General features: G+C 39.1%; 2 protein-coding genes across 5 annotated transcripts in view; one reads left to right on the top strand and one right to left on the bottom strand.

Annotated features, from left to right (window-relative positions):
• Window positions 1-3,848, top strand: part of CAMK1G (calcium/calmodulin dependent protein kinase IG) — a 100,001-nt gene extending 96,153 nt beyond the window's left edge. For 3 of the 4 annotated variants that reach the window (XM_089514427.1, XM_089514428.1, XM_089514431.1), the window contains one exon: window positions 3,207-3,848. In XM_089514427.1, coding sequence (XP_089370553.1) covers window positions 3,207-3,333 — 127 coding nt within the window. In that variant the 3' untranslated portion in view covers window positions 3,334-3,848. Of the gene's footprint in view, window positions 1-1,928; window positions 2,017-3,206 lie in introns of those variants that run through there. The other variant, XM_089514430.1, reaches the window with a different exon arrangement.
• Window positions 3,849-3,934: 86 nt separating this feature from the next.
• Window positions 3,935-23,282, bottom strand: part of LAMB3 (laminin subunit beta 3) — a 198,082-nt gene continuing 178,734 nt past the window's right edge. The window contains exons 18-25 of the mRNA XM_089514426.1: window positions 20,371-20,579; window positions 18,441-18,644; window positions 16,107-16,251; window positions 11,532-11,739; window positions 9,352-9,493; window positions 7,534-7,710; window positions 6,148-6,301; window positions 3,935-4,407 (exon numbers count right to left, since the gene is read on the bottom strand). Of these exons, the coding sequence (XP_089370552.1) occupies window positions 4,268-4,407; window positions 6,148-6,301; window positions 7,534-7,710; window positions 9,352-9,493; window positions 11,532-11,739; window positions 16,107-16,251; window positions 18,441-18,644; window positions 20,371-20,579 (1,379 nt within the window). The 3' untranslated portion in view covers window positions 3,935-4,267. The remainder of the gene's footprint in view (window positions 4,408-6,147; window positions 6,302-7,533; window positions 7,711-9,351; window positions 9,494-11,531; window positions 11,740-16,106; window positions 16,252-18,440; window positions 18,645-20,370; window positions 20,580-23,282) is intronic.

Raw genomic sequence — 23,282 nt, 5'->3', positions numbered from 1 at the left:
AAAATGATTAAATGGTCATCTGTTGGGGGTGCTTTGATTGTGTATTCCTGCATGGCAGGGGTTTGAACTTGATAGCCCTTAAAATCTCTTCCAATTTATTATTCTATGATTCTATGACTTCACATAGATTTTCCCCAACTCCAGTCCAATGACACCACCTCCCAAGAGCTACAATCTCAATGTGTAGCAAATCAGTTTGCATATAAATAAAATAAAATAGCACTCCTAGTTAGTTGAAGCAGCAACTTAGTTGAGAGTCTCTTAGTTCAGATGATGATGATTAGTAGCATCAAGATCACCCAGAAAAAATTCATCAGCATTCCTTAACCATTTCCTAATGACATGCAGACTGAAAAGGAGTGTATTGCTCTTCTGAAATGAGAAGGAAGCTAGCCTGATAAGACACTAAGGGGGGAAAGGTGTACCACAAAATAAGCACTATAACAAAATTAAAAAAAAACACTATTCCTTCTATCTAAAAATTGTGCATAAAATGCTACCTGGCACCATTTCTTGAATATATAATGAGGAAAGAATTGATAAATCAGAGTATTCCTTGCCTAAGAAAACCACTGTGTGTCTGGTTGTAAAAATATAGCTGAATGCTCTGGCTCCCCCTTCTCCCCAAGCCACTAAATGGCCATGTTGGGAAGATACAGGAGGAAAATGAGTTCCGAGTACAGTGACTAGGTGATGGGGCAGATTTCTGTCTAGGATTTTCTCTGCTATTTCTGTAATCTCTTAATTTATTAACACAACCGGAATGCATTGGTGGCCATATATGTAGTTTAATGTAAATAGATTTATTGGAAGTGTGTGTATCTACAGAGAAAGAAATAATGGCAGGTTACAGACCACCCATTTGGGGCGGGCTGTACCCGCCCCTTTCCCCAGAGTATTGGGGCCTCAGCGGAAAGAAGCACTAAGCGCCCTGGCGTGGACCGATGACGTCACGTCCGCGCTGCCCCATATAGAGGCGGCGTGGTCATGACGTCGTCATGGCGGCCCCCATGTGGAAGGGGAGCCGCCATTTTGTACAGACTCAGTCCGTACTAGGGTTAGGGGGTGCGGAAGCACCACACCTTCCTAACCCTAGTACAGACTGACTCCATACTTTCATGGCGGTGTGTAACCCACCATTATGTCTAAAATCTATGCAGTCTTCCCTCATAAGTTCACTTCAAAAGAAAACCCCAAAATGCATGTAGCAAAACTACTATTTCAAACAGTTTCCCTTTCCTTCAGGAACAGGTATTTTGCAAAGCTAATGAGTCATTTGCTTTTATTGTTTATTTATAAATAGTACAGTACTTACTCAGCTAATATTTAATGACTTCATCCTTCAGCTAGTTCATTTCTATACATATAAAAGGTAAAAGTATTCCCTGTTGACAAGGTTGTCAAGTTGTGTCTGACCATAGTAATGCTTATCTCCATTACTAAGCCAAAGAGCCAGTGTTGTCAGAGACTACTCTGTGATCTTGTGGCCAGCATGATTGCACAGAATGCTGTTTACCTTCCCACCATTGTGGGAATTTATCTACTTGCATCTGCATGCTTTTGAACTGCTAGGTTGGCAGAAGCTGGGACTAGTGATGGGAGATCACCCCATCATGTGGCACCTGGGCCTTGAATTGTCAACCTGCAGATCTTGCAATCAACAGAGTCAGTGTCTTAACCACTTGAACCACCACATCCCTATACATATAAGATGCACATATATGTAATTACAACACAGGTGTAGGGAAACTGTAACCATTCAGATGTTAGATTCTGACTTCCATCATCGTAGACAGCATTAGGGGATTTGGAATCCATCTTCCACATTTGCTTCATCTCTGCTGCAAGAGATAATTGTTACTTTCTTCCATTCACATTGAAAAAAACATTATTTTCTTTTGTTTTCCATCTTCTCTTTCCAAACTCAGTCACTTCAAATCAGAAGTCCTTGTTCCAGCAAAAAATAGCCATTCATATTTTGGCACTGGGCAGACTGGAGTTTGTTTGGTGATGTGATGTGAAAGTCAGCCATATCATACACACACACACCTACCTTTCCAGGTAAGTGTATCAAGATCTGGACATTACCCAAGGGCTTTCTAGCAATGAAAAATGCTGTGCTTAAACTTCAAGTACCACGGTGTTGTACTGCTAGCCACATGATCTTTTATCTTTGCTTAGTACTTAATGAGGAGTAACTTTTCTGCTAAGTAGATCACTTCCTTTTGAGCAGGGGCTCATGCACGTTAATCAACTATAGCACTATTACAGTTGTTCCTCTATATCCATGGTCTCTGCATCCATGGATTTAACCATCCATGACTTGAAAATATCCCACACGTACAATAATCCAAAAATCAAACCTTGACATTCCCATTTTATATGAGACACCATTTTCCTATGCCATTTTATATAATGGTACTTGAGCATCCACAGATTTTGGTATCGATGGGAGGGAGGATCCTGGAATTAAGTCCCAGAGGATACCAAGGGCACACTGTGTTCCACTTTAACTGACATGGTTCCATCCTATGTAATTCTTGAGTTTGTACTTGAGTGAGGCACTAGATCTCCCTTTCTAATGTAATTCTAAATGCCCCTCTCTAAACTGCCAGTCCCAGAATTCCATAGGATGGAACCATGGCAGTTAAAGTGGGAAAATAGGGCTACAGTTCCATTGTGTAAATGGGCCCCTGGTGTGAACACTGGCATTGAAGAGGAGAATGCATGTATTCTAGCATCACTGATGATAAGGATTTCTTCAATTATAGTCTGTGGATCAAACTAGAGACTAAAGAGGATTCATATTCTCTACAATAAATCAATGTTACCTCCCTCAGTGGGATTTTTTCACAGATGTGTATTCCACAGATGTGTGTTCCAGCAAGCCACTTTACAAATTAAGCTCATGTTTTTACCTCTTTGTGACCAATCACAAAACAAAGCATGCTAAATGCAAAATACATAGGTGATGGTGATTACATACTAGGACAAACAGATGTCTTTCACAACTTCCAGGAGCACCTCTACCACAAACAAATATGTGAAATGTATTGCCTAGTTTGGCTCTAAGTTATCTACAGGACTGACAGGATCCTCATCCCTGTTCTACAAACCATTAAAAATCACATATGAAGAATTAAATGGGAAATAGTTTTATAGTCAGAAGTGCTACATATGAATAATAATTTTCACTTGTCTTTCAGAAGAACTGTTGGATTCTTCTCTTCAAAGCTTCAAACTCAAGCTTCAGTTCCGCAGGAAGAGAGAAGGATTTGTCCAGAGTTCTGCAAGGGAGAGCTAGGCTCTCAGAAGGCAGTGGCCTTTCACTGAAGTGCTGCACATTCATAGGCTTGAGGATTCCTATGGTGCCATTCTCCTGAAATGTTAGAAGGATCATTCATACAAACTGGGGAAACTTTTTTATGAAGGAAAGATGCCAGGATTCTATTAACAGTTTCAGTGTATTTATTTTCATCCTTCTATAAAGTTATATCTTCCTTGGCAGAAGGAATTGTGTTTCTGACACAGTTCAGTAAAATATGAGAACAATTGTCGGGGGGAGGGGGGTGTTGCTTTTGTTTTGTGCTGAGTGCATGTGGTTGAAGCTGAAAGCATCCCATGCTGACTCCTGTGTCTCTTTCATTTATGATATGGGCACAATCTGCCAAGCACAGATGTTTCACAGTGGCCATTTGTTTCACTGCAACTTGCATGGAGCTTCTGTACTGGTTCCAGTGGGTGGAGGGACTTTACACAGCATTCCTGTTCTCTTATGGAATTGAATTCTGCTTCCAAGCCAGTAATTGTTTAGTTATACTATGCTTAATAAAGCCAATTGTTTCTAAGTGGCTGCTGGTTATTGACAACAATGCAAACAGCCTGAGGGCTCCCATCCCAATGTGAATGGGAAATTTGTTTCCTTTGACTTGCTGGGTATTATTCTGTCAATAATTCAGGTGGGTGAATAACAAAATGTCTTCTAATAGACCATAAAAAACAAGATACATGTCACCATAATTGTAGCTAAAATTTCTGTCTACAATCCTTAGCTTTTCAAAATCCAACTTTAATCCTGTTTCACCAGAACGCTCAAAATAAACACATGCTCTGCAAAAAGCATCCATCAAAAAGCTTTAGTTCAATAGGAGAATTCTAGTAATAAAAAGATCTTGGAAAGCTAAAATATAAAAGGCCAAAAAACTTACTCTATCTGCAAGGAGAAAAAAAGACAGAAAAATCATCCATCAAGAAATAACAAACTGTTCTAATCTGTGCAAGTGGCATAATATGCAACTCTGCGGCTGATATGGTCACGAATTGTTTCCACTTTCTTTTCAAGGCCTGCCAGCTTGGCTGACTCAAGGACAAGAGCACTGTTACTCACTTGAAGTTCTGTTTCTATACCTGAAGAAAGAACGACAAATAGATTACATACAATAAAACCCTCATCTCTGGTTTACATTCACTCTTTCATTCTTTAACATTTTCATTTACTCTTTACTTCTTTAATGTTATAGAAGTCAGAGCTTGGAAAAGTTATCTTTCTGTACTTTTTCTCTCATAATCCCCCAGCCAGTATGACCAGTGGCTGTGCTGGCTGGGGGTTTCTATGTGTCATAATTTTTTTAAAAAAAAAGATGTATCCAAGCTTTAAAACAAGCCAGAATTTACTTTGTATGTGTGTATTTTGCTTTATCGTTACTGACTGGTCAGGGGAGAAGAGAGAGGCTAAGGACGTCTAATTTTATAACATATATTCCCTGCTACTGAATCTATCTACTTATCCTATCAAGGTCATGTTTTACCTCTGAAGAAATCCCTTCCTAATTTCTTCTATCTTCTTCCCATAGCTTATTTTCTGGCAACATTCCCAAGGGTGCACAGCTGCTTGTGCATAAGTTCAGCATTAGTTTTATATTTTTCAGCCCAAACAATAGATTACATTCTGTTAGTGATCCCATCTTGATCATATTTGGCAGAGGAATTCAGCATCTCCACCTGCTACAACCCATTTCCTAAGCTACTTATCTGTTTTCTATCTGGTGCCTCTCTACATGGCCACTCAATGTTCAGGGAACAACAATGGAAGAATGAAAGGCAGACAAGCAACTGGCCATCTCAGTTCCTGCAACCATCCACAGGAAACTGTACCCTCCCAGGAATTCTCTAGTGACCCACACTGGCTGCCCTCATCCTCTCTGGCCATACAGCCAGCAAACAAGTAGGTTGACTGTTGGTGGATGTGGGGAGAAAAACACAAGGCATTGCTAACCCTAGTTGAGATTTATGATCCACCAGGGCAAGAGAGGAGCTCACCCACTGACTTACAATTCCAAGTGGAGAAAATGTGTAAATGCATGGGAAATTGCCTGCTGCAAGTAGTAGAGAGACAACCAAGAACAATATAAAGAAGAATTTCTGGTACAGATTTATAATTGGTTCACAATTATATAAATACCTTTAAAAGCTCTGGGCAGTATTATCTATTTTTTTTACTAAGCAAATTTAGCAGTGGACATCTGCTTGTGTCTAGGTGATAGGCTATATTTTCTGTCTGTCCAGAACACCAGACAGAATGAGCCTCATTCACCCTCCCTAAACCATTGGCAGAAACTGACCCAACATAATGGAACTGCTGCTTCATGCCATAGCATCCTAATCAGTTTAGCATTTCTCCCTGATAAAGCATCAGCTCCTTTTGATGGGGCCAAATGAGTTTTGACATTGACGTCAACCGACCCTGCTAATATATGCTCATCATGTTCTGCATGGGAAATTGACTGCTGGCCTATTTAATGATATCAACATTCCTTGCTGCTTTCACTCAACTGTGAGCAGTAGTAACTGGCTGGCAGCAGCCAGCTGCCAAGTCACTGGCACAAGGCACCTTCAGTGAAAGGCATTCATCAGAGGCACAGCTTTATCAATGAAAGCAACATCAACTTCCCTTCCCAATGAAATCTCTGGCTTTGGGCCAGTTAGTTATTCATGCTGCAGCTGCCACAGGGCCAAGGCATTTAGTCTACACATTGGCTGCTTCCCAAAACATATTGAGCAAAGCTATTAGATTTAGACGCTTCACAGTGAAGCATTGACCATTTTTTAAAAAAAAACCATGTGAGTTCATATCTATATTCTCCTTACCTCCCATTTTGGCCATCATATTCAAAGCTTCTTTAAGCAAAGTGTTGGCTTCCATTTGGGCATTTTGGACCCGGGCCCCTTGTGCACCCATATTTATACCTTGGCCCATCCGCCTTTTTAGTTCTGAATATTTTTGTTTCACTTGTTCAAATCCCTATGGGTGAGAAATGATGATAGAGATCAAATTATTCATTATAATTCATTGTGCTAATCTTGCATTCATAATTCAAGATTCAGTACACTGATATCCTGGAACTCAGAGTATCCAGACTTCAATCATTCATTAAAAAAAATCTCACATCTATATGTGATAGGAGCTATGTGTAATTCCAGCCATGGGTATGCAATGCTGCATAAAATGTGCTCCTATTTTTATAGCCAGTTCTAATTATCCATAAAACTGGATTTCATGCTTCCCTATTCTGCTTTCTCCTCTGCAAGACTAACTGTGTTTGCCCACCTCAGTTCCTTATCTGACATACCTTCTATCATAGTAAATCATCTCAATTTGTCCAAAGACAGTCACTCTTCAAATCACACTTAGATTTTCTTCCACAATGCTGTTTAAGGGTATGATTAGACCCATGCTTGGAAAAGTTACCTTTTTGAGTCACAAATCTCAGAATCCTCTGACCAACATGGTAGCTAGGCTGGTGGTGAGATCCTTTGAATAATGGTCCAAAAAAGTAACTTTTCCAAGCTCTAATTTAGCAAAGTAAGAATGTCTGTAGAGGCTATGCATACTGACAGACACAAGCTATTGTCAAGAATAACAGCTGAGCTGAGACAGGAACACAAAACATCTCTCCAAAGCAGGGGTAGGCAACCTTTTTGAGCCGGGGGCCGGGTTGCTGTCCCTCAGACAACTGGGGGGGCCGAAGCAGTGGGGTGGAGCTTCCACCCTCTGGGGCCGGGGCCACATGCTGGGGGTGGAGCTTCAACCCTCCAGGGGCGGGGCTGCATGCTCCACCCCCAGAGTGATAATAATAATAATAACAACACTAACAGTTACTAGCATGGAAACTACTAAAATGCAATTCAGAATAGAAGGGAGAAAGCATGCACCACTGTCCCAACCCAGAAAAGCACAAGGAGCTGAGAGTAGTTTTTGCAAAGAGACCACCAAGGGCAAGTAAATAATAATAATACTAACAAGTTACTAGCATGGAAACTACTAAAATGCAATTCAGAATAGAAGGCTAACCCCCCTTCCCTAAAGAAGCAACCAACCTCTCTCTGGCTTGCTCTTGCTGGCCGGCTGGCTCCTCCTTCTTCCTCCTCCTCCTTTCCCTGGTCTTAGGGAGGAGGAGGAGGAGGGCAGAGGGCAAGGTGGAGCCCGATGCAAACACAAAACAAAATAGTTTCTGGAAGCTCCCATTTTCATACCTGCTGAGTCCTTTTTGCTTCATCACTGGCTTCTGTTGCTCCCTGCTCAGCATCTGCAACCCTTAGCTGGTTCTGATTGATTTTGCTTCGTAGGTGACTAAATCTCTCCATGAAGGTATCCAGCTGATCAGTGATGTCTCTCAAGCTCTTCTGAGATGGACCAAGGACAGTCTGGATCTGAACATTGACAAAGAAGAGAGCAACATTTAGCAATTTACTAAAACACTGTCACCCCTTAAAACAAGATAGTGCTTGCATCACAGGAATACTACATTCTTTTGGGGGGGGGGCAGGATAATAAAACTATCAAACTCTCAGCCTTGAGAAATAACAAAGGTCCTTAACTTATTAAGATTTGAAATGAGGTTGAACGTTTTTATGTTAACTGTCTCATAATTATTTAGAAGGGAACACTGACTAAGAAATTCAAAAAAATTACCTCAGAGCCCGGAGCATGTGGTCCATTTGTGTTTAGTGCTGCACTTTCTGATAGAATAACTAGAATATTCTCTGAAAATAGTTTGAAACTTGTGGCAAATATATGGGAGGAAAGGACCCTTTTACTAAGGAAGAGAACAAAGGTTTCCCCTTATTCTGATAAATTTATATCATAATTGGGGGGAAAATAGTCTGGATCCAAGAAGAATCCAAAAAAGTAAGTGAAAGGAGAATGCAGATGGGGAGAGAGAGAGAGAGACCTCCTTGTGATAGGAAAGCCAGCATGGTGTAGTGGTTTGTTTGAGTTGGACACTAGGACTTGAATCATAGCCTCAGAGAAAGGCAAAGACAAACGCCCTCTGAACAAATCTTGCCAAATCTTAGCTGGTTCTGACTCACTTTGTTTCATAGGTGACTAAATCTCTCCGTGAAGGTATCCAGAAACGCTACATGGCTTGGGTCCAACCTATTTGAGGGATCGCCTGCTTCCATATAATCCGCCCCACACACTCAGGTCCTCTGGGAGGAATCTATTGCAGCCTTTAAAAACCAGACTAACTGCTACCTCCCAGAGGGCCTTCTCTGCAATTGCTCCCAAACTATGGAACGGTCTGCCAGACGAGATCCGTCAAATTGCCAGCTTAGACAGCTTTAAAAAAGCTGTCAAGACGGATCTCTTCCGGCAGGCCTTTCCTGAATAAAAGTGCCCGGCCACAGAATGACTGCCCCCCACATCATGTATTAGCCTACCGCTCTGTCCTCGCTGTATTTTTGTTGTGTTTTTAATAGATGTTTTAATTGTAACTTGTTTAATCCTGTTTTAAGGGGGGGAATTTGGGACATAAATTTGTAAATGTGGATTTTAACGTGTTGTAAGCCACTTTGATTGTCTTGTCACAGAAAAGCGGGATATAAATAAAAGTTTTATTTATTATTTTATTAACCCATGATATGTTCACCTTAGGGTCACCATAAGTCAGAAATGACTTTCACACACACCACAACAACCTTGCGTTAGATCTTTTTCACCCTGGACAAAACTGAGCTTCTTTTAAAATAATATACTTCCTCTCCAAATGACATATTTCAGTACTATACATCTCATATTTTGCAACACTTTATACAGTAGTTGTGCCTCATCTTCAGCTGCGCTGAACAGCTCATCAACTATGCAGTCAGTCTACTAGAGTCGTGCTAAACCTCCTGTTATTACCACCTTCCTTGGGATGGCACTACGTGTCAAGCACTTGGCAGAAACAGCTAAGTGCTTGCTTTGTAGGCTGCACTTGGCTTGGAAGAGTAGAGCCATTTTGGGACGAAGGGTTAAATAAGCACCTAATATAGGGTTTCAATGGAAGGAGCTCAACATGGGTCAGCTACCTCATCAAGGCGACCTTGGATGAGTCGAAGGGAATAACCAGAACCACTGATAGTATCTTCAGCCTCCTGAAGTGCTGCATTTGCTTGTATCAAATTGTCCACCACATCCTCTACATTGCCCTCAATAGCATTGGCTCGGTTCCTAAGAAAATATTAAATAAAACAGAGATATTAACTTTTATGAAAAGAACACCCTCTCTTGCAAATTCCTGTCACATACTGATATGTGTCTAACAGAATATGAAAACCAGACAATCTCTTCCATTAAAAAGGGAATAATTGAGCAGCATTAAAACAAAACCATTAGGCAAATTTCATTCCACATCTTTGTTACTCATTGAGAAACTGGCTATAAGAGACCTAGATGCTATTAGTAATAAATGCAGATATAGTCCAACATACTCCTGCATACGTCATTTTTGGGATGTTGTGGAGGTCAGAATTCTCTACCAATCTCACGCAATGACCAAACCCCTCCTCAAATCCACCTGTTATCTGCTGTGGTGCTCCTAACATGGCCATTTATTTAAATATTTAGATTCATTCCTATATCATGAGACTTTAGGGTGACATACAAGTAAAATCAGTATTGACAGAATAATTTGATGAAAAATAATGGTTGGGAATCAGCATGGGAATTGCATCTTCATAAGTGGATTTATGAGCGTGGAAAATAGAACTGAGTCATTTCACAATGTTCATATTAATCTAGGGACTGCCATTATGTTACAACATATGAGCATCCACTGTGCAATAGACACTGATGTGCTTTGGGGTATACCCTGTACACATCTGGAAACCAGCTAGGAAGTGCTGGAGTGCAGCAGGAGTGTCCAGTGTTGCTCAGAAGTGCCCAATGCACATCAGAAGTGTGCAAAATGCATTAGCTGTCCCCAGTGACATCACAAGTGCTCAGTGAACATGATAAGTGTTCAGTATAAATCAAAAATGTCTGATGTGCATCAGAAGTGCCTGTGGCTCATCAGTTGTTTCAGTGCAAACTGGAACACTCCTCCTGGTGCCTGGATGTGCATGTTCATAATTTATTAGCAGAGTTCCATTCATTTCTGCAACACAGCTAAGGATTCATAAAGTTACAAAATGTAAACCATACTGTAGCATCTTAGCCAATCTAAATAGACTAAAAACATGTTAAACAATTGACAAGTTAAAACAGATTAAGAAAGTCAAAACAATTTTAAAACATTTGCATAAATATTTTGACATGAGTAAATTAAAACGTATAAGTTAAGAAAGGATTTACTGGATAGCAATGTTTTTACTGAGCATCTAAATAAAGCCAGCATCAGTTCTAGTTGGGTCTTCAATATTTGGCTGGTAGAGAGAAGGGGAACAACACAGAAACATTCAGCTATAGCTAGATGCTGAGCACTGTCACCATCCTCCAGGACCTCCCAAGGACTGCCAAGAGGTCCTGGAGGTTGCCTCATCACTGTGTGTCCAGATATAGGAACATAGCTTCTCTACTCCTCCTCTGGTTTCCATCAGCCAGTAAATGGCTGTGATGGGGGCACTGCAGAAGCTAAAAGGTGGGCTTTGGAGTTGAAAGGGGAGATGTTTCATAGTTCTGTGTGGAGTTTTATAATATATCTCCCAATCAAGGCTCACACCCAATATCATGCCAACATAGTGAGGGTAAATAATATGGACAATTTTGTTTTGTCCATCTTGTTAAGCAAAACTACATAATTCTTACTTCCCAGACTAATGTAGTTCAGGACATCCTCTTTAAGAATCTGTAAGTCTACAAATAGTGTGCAACAATGTCAAAGGCTTTCATGGCTGGAATCCATAGTTTTTTGTGGATTTTTCTGGCTATGTAGATGTGTTCTGGAAGAGTTTATTCCTGACGTTTTGCCAGCATCTGTGGCTGGCATCTTCAGAGAATGCTGGCATGGAAATGAGTGGGGTATATATATTGTGTGACCCTTGGTTGAGAGGAAGTGATTTACATGTTAATCTGTGGGACCAAAATTTAAACCAGACTTTTAAATCTAAATTATCTGGAAAGACAAGCATCCTATCCTGATGGAGCAAAAGAAGGAACTTCTTCTGAAAAGTACCATAAATAAAGCCATGCCATATATCATTGAAACACTGGATTATTTCCATCTCTTCCCTTTCATGATACAAAAATGCCAAAGTCATTTTCTCTTTACCTAGCTTCTTCAGCTTCCTGCAAAAGCTGTTGGGCCTTAGCAATGTCCCCAGCTGTTTGTGCGATTATGCTTTCAGGGCATCGTAGCTTAGCAGCCAAATTCTGGATCTCATTCATCTTTCTGAGAACCATAGTAGAGTCAGTAGGAAGATGAAGGGAAAGAACATAATTGCTGACCTGCTGGATGGTAGCAGCATCAGTGTCAGGATCTGAATAGATTACGAAGAAAAAACAAAAAGCATGTTGAGTTTATACGATTAATGTTTAAAACCAGGATCAACATAATTTAACCCTGAATCTTTGCCTAATGTGTGGCCTGGTCCAAAAAAAAGGAGGGCCATAATTTGCCCATTCCTGCTTTAAACAGGTTTCGAATTACACAGAAGCTTCCTTCTGGTTTGCCAACTAAGGGGCTTTACAGATGGACGGCGGGATGCCACCCCTTTTGCCCTGGATCAGTGCCAAAGTGGTTGCACGCAATGGTACTGATCCACTCCCTCTAAGGAGCAAAAAGAAGCTTCCTAGAAGGGGCATCATAAGTGCCATGGCGCGGTGTCATGACACCCCTTCCATGCAGTGCCATTTGAGCAATGCACACGATGTGCATCATCATGGCACACACCATGTGTATGGGCGCATGCCAAGATAGTGCCCAGGCAGCGTGGTGAGGGCTCGGAGCATGTATTTAGCCCAGAACAATCAAATATACTTATTTCCCATACAAAGATATAGGACCAATATTCACACAGACACAGGTTCTGACCTGGGTCCCCCTCTGTGGACTCAGCAATGCTTCTGTTTCTCTGTGTTTGTAGACATCAGGCAATCACTTGTCTGTCATTCTCTGCACCTGTCAAATTCTAGAGCTCTCAACATTTTAAAATTCATCATCCTCTCTAAGGCATCTCACATTCTTAATATTCTACCCTAGAAAGCTGTCATTTCACAGCATGCTTGCTCCTTAGTATGCATTTCTAGACTTTTAACAATGACAGGACAAGTCCCCTACCTCAGGCTGAAGACTGAAGAAAGGAATGTGTTTAGAAAAGAAGTCTTTCAGATAGACAATCTGTTAAATATGGACTTCTTGCAAAAGATATACCAAATTCTCAAGAGACATTCAGAAAATAAATCTAAGCTGATGATAATGCATGAAAAAACAAAAAGAATGTGAGGAGCATATTTTCATACTGAAAACATTAAGATCATTTTTTTAAGTTCCAATATGTCAGAAAAAGGAAACCAGACAGGAATATGGTTGGATGATTGGAGGGCAAAGGTGTAAACTGTGTACAGGAATAGAATAAGAGGACTGCAATGAAGTTAAAGCTATATTAGGGCATCCAAAATCCCACTAACTTGACCAGATAAGCAGGAGCATGTTGTTTAGAACTCCCCTCCACACAACCTGATGTACCTTCTTGGGTTGTCTGTGCATAAAGTATGAATATTTCCAGAAGGGATGCTAGTATACATATAGCTGTACAGTATATATGTCAGCTTCCCTCTGAAATATATTTTCACTATACATACAGATACTCAAAGGCACAAGTGATATAATGTATGTAATGTTATGAAGCAGGTTGACATAGCATGCCTACACTTTACACTCATATCAGAATATAAATTGGATTTTGAAAAATCACAGGTTACATGAATTCAGAATTCATAGGATGTTGAGGGAATCTGACTCATATGGGGGTCAAACTAGATCTTAAAGTATGTATTCCCTGCAATTATTTCACTTTCCTTTCCACAGTGAGAGTCATTCAAAAGTGGATGGCTTAGGAACCAGAGGTACAAATTAAGCCCATGATTATTTTCCAACAACAAATCACAAAAAAAAGCATGTTAAATAGAAGAAAAGGCAAGAATAGGCAAGTGATGTGATAGACACCTTTCACCACTTCAAGCACCACCTCTTCTAAAACACACTATACAAATCATCTGGTTTGACCCTGAAAAAGTGTTGAAAAATCCAGGTATATTTAATTTAGAGAAGAGGGAAAGGAGATATAAATAATAAATAAATAAAGCTTTTATTTATATACCGCACCTTCCATAGATCAGGGCGGTTTACATAAAATTACAGTGCACATACAATGGTTAAAAACAGCACCATACAATATACAAGAATAGAATTAAAATGAAACCAGCTAAAACCCCAATAGCCCATCCTCATAGCCACGGAAGAGGAGGGAGGCCCGCAGGATTTTTATGCGGGGAATGCTAGCTGGAAAAAAAAGGTTTTCAACTCCCTTTTAAATTGGGCCAGGGAGGTAATCGAGCGGAGCTCGGCGGGCAGCGTGTTCCAAAGGGCCGGGGCGGCGATGGAAAATGTCCGCCTAGCAGTCCTCACATATCTGGAAGGCTGTCGCACAGAAGCTAGAGCATATTTGTTCTCTGAGCTAGAAAGTAGGATAGAACTTTTAACTAAGCATTAGTCATGGAACTACCAATTCCAGTAGTGGGATTACATGCTCCTGTGAGACATGAGGCTATGCTGATAGTAGTGGTGCTGCTAGTAAGGTCTCATCGTCCTGTGGCTCTTCAGTCCTTGAATCCTTACTTTTTCATTTCTTATATAACTCTTCTGTGCATTGCATCCAGTATCTTTTTATTCCTTTCTTATTTTATTATTTTGTGCCTTCAGAAGCTATAAGAGTATATAAAACTATAATGTCAGAATGCCACTACCACTACAGATACCTTCTTTGAAGACAACGTCTATGCAGAGTAGACTTCTGCAAGCAATTCCAGAGACAGTATAACTTTTTTTCTGAAATGCACACATGTGTTGCCATGCAGTATTTTTATCAACAATAAAATGTGGCCTTGATTCAAAAGAGAAATTGCATATGTTTTAATATAACACAGATAGCAGTCCAACTTATAGCCTTCTATATAAAGTTCTGTGCACAACAGCTATTGTGCAAATTCTATTTCAGTACCAATAGAGAAAGTAAAAAGATAACTGACAGAAGACATTACATAACAATGTTTATTGAACTGAAAAGACTAAAACTAAAGTCTTAAGGACCACCAATTCACTGCTGTTTGTCAGAGTAGGAGTTGTACAGAGCACCCAACTTTAACCAGATAGAGCCAGCATCAGGATTCGATTTCCCGCTTGGCCATGAAAAGCCACTGAGTGACTTTGGGTGAGTCACACACACTCTGCCCCAGAAAACCCTGTGACAGGGTCCCCTCGTGGTTGACATAAGTCAGAAACAACATGACACAATAAAAACTACAACAACAAAACCTTGAGCAGTTTTGAATTTAATTCACATTTTCCATTTGCTGTATTGATTCCAAAGGACATACAGAAATGTAAGAACTGGGCTGTTTCTATGGCCACATCTGGTTTATAATCTCATTAACTGTAATCTCTTTTTTGAGATCACCAGAAGCTGCCATTTGAAATATAAATGGAATGGGAAGATATAAGTTTTCAAATATGGCTAATGAAAGATAATGGATTTACTAGTTTGTTAAAGATGTTACTTTACCTATTCTGTCTTTCCTCCATATAAAAACAACACTTTTGGAGAAAAATATCTAATCCCTATGCAACTTCATAATTTCCAGATACTGTATGTAGAATGAGAACTTCCATCACCCCTGCCAAATAGGAGAATCATAGAAGTTTTGACTCTGAGCCAGATGTGGCCATAAACCAGATGTGGCCATAGAAATGGGTCTGTCCTACAGAATCCTGAGATGTGTATTATTATTATTATTATTATTATGTTTATTTATATCCCACCTTCCTTCCAGTACAGGGACTCAAAGCAGCTAACAAATTTAAAACAGTCTGTCTTAAAGCAGCATAAAGCATTAAAAATACAAAGTTTAAAAAACTATTAATTCCAACATTTAAAAACATTACATTATTAAAATTTAAAAATTTAAAACTCTTTAAAACAAAAATAAAATAGCACCCATATCATTATTCGAAGGCCTGGCAGCATAAAAACGTTTTTATCTGCCTCCAAAAAGAAAGCAAAGCATTTGTAGCTTGGTGTAGCACCAGAAGTCTGTGACAGAGAAGACTAAATGCCCCAGAAAACTACAGTATCCTTTGTCCAAAATACTTGGTACCAGAAGTGGATTTTGGAGGGTTTTTTTTTTTTAATTTAAAATATTTGCATATGCATAACAAGACAAATTTAGAGATGGGACTCAATTTTAAACACAAAGCTTTCAGATATACCTTATACACATAGTGTGAAGGCAATTTTATACAATATTTTATGTAATTCTGTACATAAAACAAAGTTTTATGCATAAAAAAACCCACCAGAAAACAAAGGTGCCACTATCTAAGCCAGCCATGAAAAGGGTTTTGGTTTTTGGAATATTTTCGATTTTAGAAATCCAGAAAAGGGAGACTCGACCTATACAAATGCTAAGATCATATAGCACTGAGCCACAGCAGTTGAAACAGTGTTATACTGCTATAATTGTACAGTGTGTATATATGCCAGCATACCTGAAAAGTGTGAGGTTGAGGAAGACCATTCTAATACAAAGAATCAGCACAGATGTTTTATGGATTGGCTTCTGGCCATACCTGACAGGAAGTTGCGGACTTGGCGGATGAATTGTTGGGTGCGCTGAATATCTCCCTCTAGCTGTGTTCGAGTAGTGCTCATTTGGTCTCCCAGGCTTCGGGCATTAGTCTGAATTTTGTTGGCAGCTATTTCCATAGCTCTGATCTATTAACAGCCAAAGCAAATTCATTTACTGTACAGAACACTCTAAAAATTACACACTGAGAACTACAAGCTCAATTGATTCTAGGGATGTCTTTGAGCAACAAAGTTAATGTCCTTCAGTTACCCTATCTTTCATAGGATTTCAACAATGTAAAAAAAGTGATTTTAAAAAATAGTAAAAAGAACATAGTTGGAGCAGAATCAATCCATAGGCATTAAGACCATGAATATTACTGTTTGAATTTTGCATGATTTCATTCTGGAATTTTAACAACTTTCATTGTGAAAGAGTCTTGTCTCAGGGTGTATCTATACTGTAAAAAATAATGCAGTTTGACACCACTTTAAGTGCTGTAGCGTCATCCTATGGAATCCTGGAATTTGTAGTTTTACTAAGTCTTTAGCCATCTCTGCCAAAGAGTGCTGGTGCCTCATAAAACTCCAAATCCCAAGATTTTGTAGGATGGAGCCATCATAGTTAAAATACTATCAAACTGCATTATTTCTACTGAGTAGATGCACACTCAGATAAATCCTAGATCACATACTTCCAGTAGTTGTGCCAAAGTTGTGCTTAAGACTAACCCTCAGATTCACAGAAATAGTCACTGTGTGAATAATTCAAATTAAAAAGTCACCTAAATTGGGACTATAATTCAAAATAGCTGTTTCTATGGCCTGTTACAGACTGCCAAAATAAAGCTGCTTCAGGTCTCTTTGGAGGTATGCTGTTTAAATGACGCATGGGTCCTATGAGTCCGGAGGTCACGCCAAAGCCACACTCCATTCCTAAGCACTGGAGTGCAGCTTTGGTGCAGCTTCCGGATTCTTAGGATGCATGCATCATTTAAATAGCATACCTCCAAAGAGACCCGAAGCAGCTTTATATTTTGGCAGTCTGTAAGAGGCCTATGTCAGAAGTCCTCACAGCCCAATTCATATGTTCAGTGGAAGCCAGATGTTGTTGTTGAGTGCTTTTGACTCAGCCCTGACTCATGGCAACCCTGTGCATGAGACATCTCCAAGGCCCCCTATTATCCACTGCTCTGCTTAGGTCCTGCAAATTCAAGCCTGTGACCTCCCTGATTTGAGTCCAGCAATTTCATCATGGGGCCAAAGTATGACAGCATCAGTTTGATCATCTTGGCTTCTAGGGAGATTTCAAGGACCTTTTTGTTTGTCTTTTTGGCTCTCTGCGTTATGCTCAGAACTCTTCTCCAGCACCACATCTTAAATGTCTTGATTTTACTACTATCCACCTTCTTCACTGTCCTGCCATCAAATCCATACATGGCAATGGGGAATATAATTGCTTGGAAAATTCTAACTTTAGTGTTGTTGGATATCTTTACATTTTAGTATCTTGTCTAGTTATTTCATTGTTGCCCTTTCCATCCTAGTCTTCTGACATCTTAACTGCAGTCTCCATTCTGATCAATGTTTGATCCAAGGTATGGGAAATCTTTAACTATTTCGATTTCCTCATTACATAGGTTGAATTTATGTAGATCCTCCATGGTCGTTATTTTTGTTTTCTTTATGTTCAGCAGTTCCCTTTCTTCTTTGACCTTCCTTAGTAACTGTCCCAAGTCTATGATGTTTTCCGCTAGCAGTATGGTGTCATCTCATATCTTAGATTTTTGATGTTCCTTTCTCCTATCTTCACTCCTCCTTCTGAGTCTAATCCTGCTCTTCATATGATATTTTCTGTGTTCACGTTGAACAAGTAGGGTGATAGAATGCAGTCTTGCCTTACACCTTTGCTAGCTGAGAAACATTCTAGTTCTCCATATTCCAATCTAACAGCAGCCCCTTATCCTAAGTACAGATTTCCCATCAGGATTATCAAATGTAGTGGCACTCCAATGCCTTTAAGAGCATTCCATAACTTTTTGTGATCTATATAGTGAAAAACATTGTTATAGTCTATAAAGCACACACAGATTTTATTCTGGAATTTCTTGGTGCACTCCATTAACCATTGTATGTTTGCAAAGTGGTCCCTAATGCCGCTTCCTTTCCTGAACTCCATTTGCACTTCTTGGATGTATGAAAGCCAAATAATATAAACAAAATGGATTTGTTTTCATGCTTTTTAAAAAAACAAAACAAGGTAGGACTCCTCCTTTCCTCCTTCTCCATTCTGTACTCACATATGTGCATGTGCACATGCACACACATACACATACCAACTGTGTAGTTTCCTGAAGTCGGACACTCAAGCTGCGGATCTCTTGAGTGGTTTTCTGGGCAGTTTGAATGGAGTTGCCAGAAAGTGAAAGGATCCCTCTGCAGCTCAGGCCAGGACCACATTCTGTTGTGTTCTGCTGGAGGCATAATTCACCAACACATTCCCCAGGGGTGCAGATCTCTGATCTAATACCACTGCAAATCTGAAAAGGGAAACAATTTGATGAGCTCAATGGTACTATCAAGCAAAAGAACAGGAAAAAAAATATTCAGAGAACTAATATTTATTTTCTTATACTATTTCTATACTGTCTTTCATCACATAGCATCAAGGTAAAATGTAATACACTACAATACAAGCAATGACAAGGACAAGACATAATAACTACAAACAGAGCATAGAAATAACCAGGTTAATTTAACTATTGATCTGCTAATGAGTTTTTAGATTCCCCAAGGAGGCTTTACAAGTAAATTTGCTTGTTAACACACCATTAAGCAATACAAAGAAATATCAATATGGAGCTACTAATAAAAGATTTTGCCTTGAACACAAGTGGATCAGTGTCCCTGATTATTATCATGCTATGTCCTTTTTATCTGATATTCCTTTTTCTTATTTATGTGAAAGGAATTTTGAGACTGGCAATTCTTGAAAAAGGATGTCACATAAGGAAAATCTTCCCTTCTTTCTATCTTTCACATTTCTGGTCTCACTTTAACTGCACATGTACACACTTGCTATTCTGGAGAAAAGCCTGAACCAGTCACACAGTACTCAGAATGTTGCTGCTTCTGATATAAGACTGCTTCTTAATGGATCCAGAAATATTACAAGGCCTGTACAAGAAGCACATGGACAGAGGGATATACATTTCTGTAATTTTCTGAAATAAATTACATACACACACACGCACACACACACACTTAAATGACTTTTGTTTCTCATGGAATTATAGTCTGCCTGCCTGTCTGTCTCTCCACTTTCCAGTAAAACTTCTCTCTTCACGCTGAGGCCTTGTACACAAATTATGCTTGGATTCCTATAACTCAGGGGTGGACAACTGTGATGGGTCAGATATTTTCTGCCCCTGAGACTCCCCCCAGGGCTGTAAAGATTGCCCAAAGAAAACCAAGAACAAAACTAGACATGGCCAGATGTCCACACCCAGTTTTGAAAGATGGATGACTTTTGATGTTGACCAGTGTAAGGTGATTGTGTTGTATTTAAAAGGTGATTATGTTGTATTAAATGTCCCTTGGAGACTTCCAAGAGAGTCAATTCATCTCTCACCACCACTTTTGTGGTCAGAAAAAGGGCAATCTATTCAGTCGTGAGTGGCCAAGGGTTGCTGTAAATATTGGAAAAAAATACTAAATGGAAGAAAGATGGGTGCATGGTAGCAGCAAGAAGGAAAGCAGCCCAGAAGGAAAGCAGACAACATCTCCTGATCCCCTAGGACTGGTTTTGCCCACCTCCAAACAATCCTTGAATCCTCACAAGTTCATATAAGTATCAGAGTTATTCCTGCCATTCTCCCACATCCATTTATGCAAAAGTTATTTGAAAACTGTTATGAACTGCAGCAAAATGGATGATTTGCTTGGCAACAGGAAATCCTGGCATAAGTCTCCATGGCAATTGCAGAACAGTAGAACAAAGATGAAAAGTAAGATGAGATTTTGGCCCAAACTTTTTTCATTAGGCCACAGCTATTCAGACTGCAGTCAAAATTACGGAGGATACTATGGCTTTGGGTAACAAATGACCAAACATCCAGCAATAGCAATGGCAAGTACATTTCTATAGCACTTACTGATGTAATAAGAGGTTTACAAAGTGTAAGCTAAGCTAATTGCCCCCAACAAACTAGGTATTCATCCAGCTACTCAGCATCTCCTTTAGCAGAGCTTAAACACTAGTTTCACCTTATTAATGACAGGAGTCAAATTTGGAGAGTATGCCATTTCATTCTGCAAAGCTTCTAGTCCTGACCGATGTCCTGTAAAGTGACTTTCAAGCTCTTCAGCAATTCTCCTTTTTTCTGCAGACTGAGCCAATAATGTAGAAGATCCAGCTATGCGCATACTGGCATTGGAAGATGTCTGATATGCAGAACTGACAGTTTTGAATGCTCCTATGGGAACAAAGAAAAATATTATATGAGTGGTGTAGTGACTCATAATGCAGCATTTCTTAGGCAAGCCTCTGGTATTGAATTTTACCTTGGTAAAAGGAACTAAAAAGATGTTCTAGAGGAATGAATCATAAGGCACTTGTGAAACACACTTGTCAATAAATCTGTCAGATTTGTTTTCTCTCATACTTCAATTTTTTAAAAATTATTTCTGTCCAAAATATGGACAACTTTTAAAAGTTTAGTAAAGTCTGCAGTTTGATATTCTCTGATAATCCACACTAATGGTGCATTAGTTTGTAGTTTTGCAGTTTTATAATTGTGTTTTAAAGGGATAAAATGCTAGTTACTGTATATTATTTTATATCTTATGACTTAAAAGTTTAGATTGTACACCATTGGCAGGTTTTATGTTGTTTTAATTATTTTGTAAAGTGCAGTGTAAAAATTACAGTGCTATAAAATTATTATTATTATTATCATTATTATTATTAATGTCTTCAAAAATAAACTGAAGCAAAAGTCTCCTCCATTTGTGCTGGCCAAATACAATTAGTATACTAAACCTAAAAAGCAAAGGACCACTTTGTACCTGCTTAGATTATATATTAATGATGAGTTAGAATAGAGAAGACTTTTATGACAAAAGAGGGAGGTAGTTTATTATTATTTTAAAACAGTTGAAAACACAGGAATTCATACTCAGACATTTAAGAGCAACACGCAAGTTCCTGGGCTTGGATTGATGAATTTGTTGGTTCTGGTGTTGCCTACTTTGATTTTTTTGTTAAAAAAATTCCTCTGTAATATATATAAATATATTACAAATTTTGAATGACTTTTTATTTAAAAATAGAATGAAATGAAATTCTCACCAGTCCCTTCTTGCTGACTTGCACTTAATATAAAACATTTCAATGTAGGGATAGATAACGCCCTTCAAGTGTTTGCTCATCTGTAACTCCCAGCATGCCTTAATATTGGCATGTCTCATTACTGACTAAAACTGCTAATAGTTACAACCCAACATCTGGAAGACTATACAAATTCCACTCCTTTAATCTCCCCCCCCTCCACCTTTAAGAATTAAAAAAAACAGGCTCATTGAGTGAACATGGACTACATCTCTGGGTTGCAATGCACATATTATAGTAAGAACATGCATTGCTACCAAATCTGTCTCCAAGAGATCATCAAGATTATCTTACAGAACTTTGCAAGGTGAGGTACATGATTTCTTACTCCTCCTATTGCAGTCCAGGAAGAGAAACTTTACTAAAATTACTGCAGTAATCCTTTCAGTAATTTTAACTGGATGGAATATTGTTCCATCAAGCTGCATCACAGAATAAACATCAGCAAAAATGCTGCATAGATCCAAATTGGCCAATTAGTTAAGTGCAAATCTCCAATGCTGCCTTTTAGTCACAAGCTGGACTTTGACAGACTTTAACAGCTGTACAAACAGGTAAAAATTGAACAAAGAAACTTCTCCTATCATTTCATTTTTCCATCAGTCAAAGAGAAAGTTGGCAACCCTAATTGTATGTCCCATCAAAGTAAAAGATCCTGGACAATTTTTTTTTCAAATTTCTAAATGTTGGTTTCCCAGTTATAATATGGGACCCCTACCTCTCACAAACCAATGGTAACCAGACATGTACAGATAGCTTTCACTGTAAGTAAAAAAGGTGAAATTAAGAGCAAAGGCTTTTGACCCTGGAAACTTTAAATCAAAAAGCAATGCCAAACATCATTCAAAATCATGAAAATTTCATTTCTGAAAGTAATGATTTCAAAAGAAATTGCAAAAACAAACAATGTTATTCTCATGTAGAACTTGGAAACGTTACTTTGGATAAGTACAGCTCCCATAATTCCTCAGACAGCATGCCCAGTTGCAGTCCAAAAAGTACCTTTACTAAGCTCGGTTCACCCATGGCAGAATGGCCATGCTGGTTGAGGGATTCTGGGAATTGTAATCCAAGATCAGAATCCTGTATCAGAGTTGTATCTCTGTAAGCGAACTTACATATATGAGAATTAGAATTGGGTGGTTACATAACATCCATACACAGTAGAGGACAGCTGTTACAATACTATGTAGCAAAGCCAGCAAAGTGCCTGATGTGCATTACAGAGTGATTTGCATTGTGCACTGATACACATTGGTCCTGACACATTGGTCCTATTGTTAGTGTCCCAATACACTTAGCACCTATGTTATTTAGTTACGTATACATAAAGTTACATTAAGTAAAAGGTGACATAAGATTCTGGCACAAAAAATAATTTTCCAAGTTCTGTTCTTACATTTCTTATAGTAATTCCCCAGCCAAGAAAAAAAAAAACTGGACATGCACATTCAGAAAAAGACACCACTGTGGAAGCAGAGAAGTATCAGTCTTGTATCCTCCTTCACCCCTGAATATAATTATCTTAGGTCATTAGATTTCACTTGCAGTGACATTCTGAGGCAAATGTAAACTTTACTGTTTACGTGAAATATCAGATGATTTTGAAGAGAACAGCAGTCAGTTTGACGAGAGAAATTTCCTTAGTGATGGGGTGTTTGGCATAATCTCTAATTAAATTACTAAACAAAAATACGTAACAACTTAGAGCATTGTTTCAAAAATTGGGGAACTACTGCAGTACCACCAAATATACTTGGAAAGTCTCGGAGTGGTGCTTTGCTGGTAA

Source organism: Sceloporus occidentalis, unplaced genomic scaffold (assembly GCF_023333645.1).
Source record: "Sceloporus occidentalis isolate IW3139 unplaced genomic scaffold, rSceOcc1.0.p SCAF_3, whole genome shotgun sequence".
Taxonomy (NCBI): Eukaryota; Metazoa; Chordata; class Lepidosauria; order Squamata; family Phrynosomatidae; genus Sceloporus; species Sceloporus occidentalis.
This window is presented reverse-complemented; position numbering and strand designations above follow the sequence as displayed.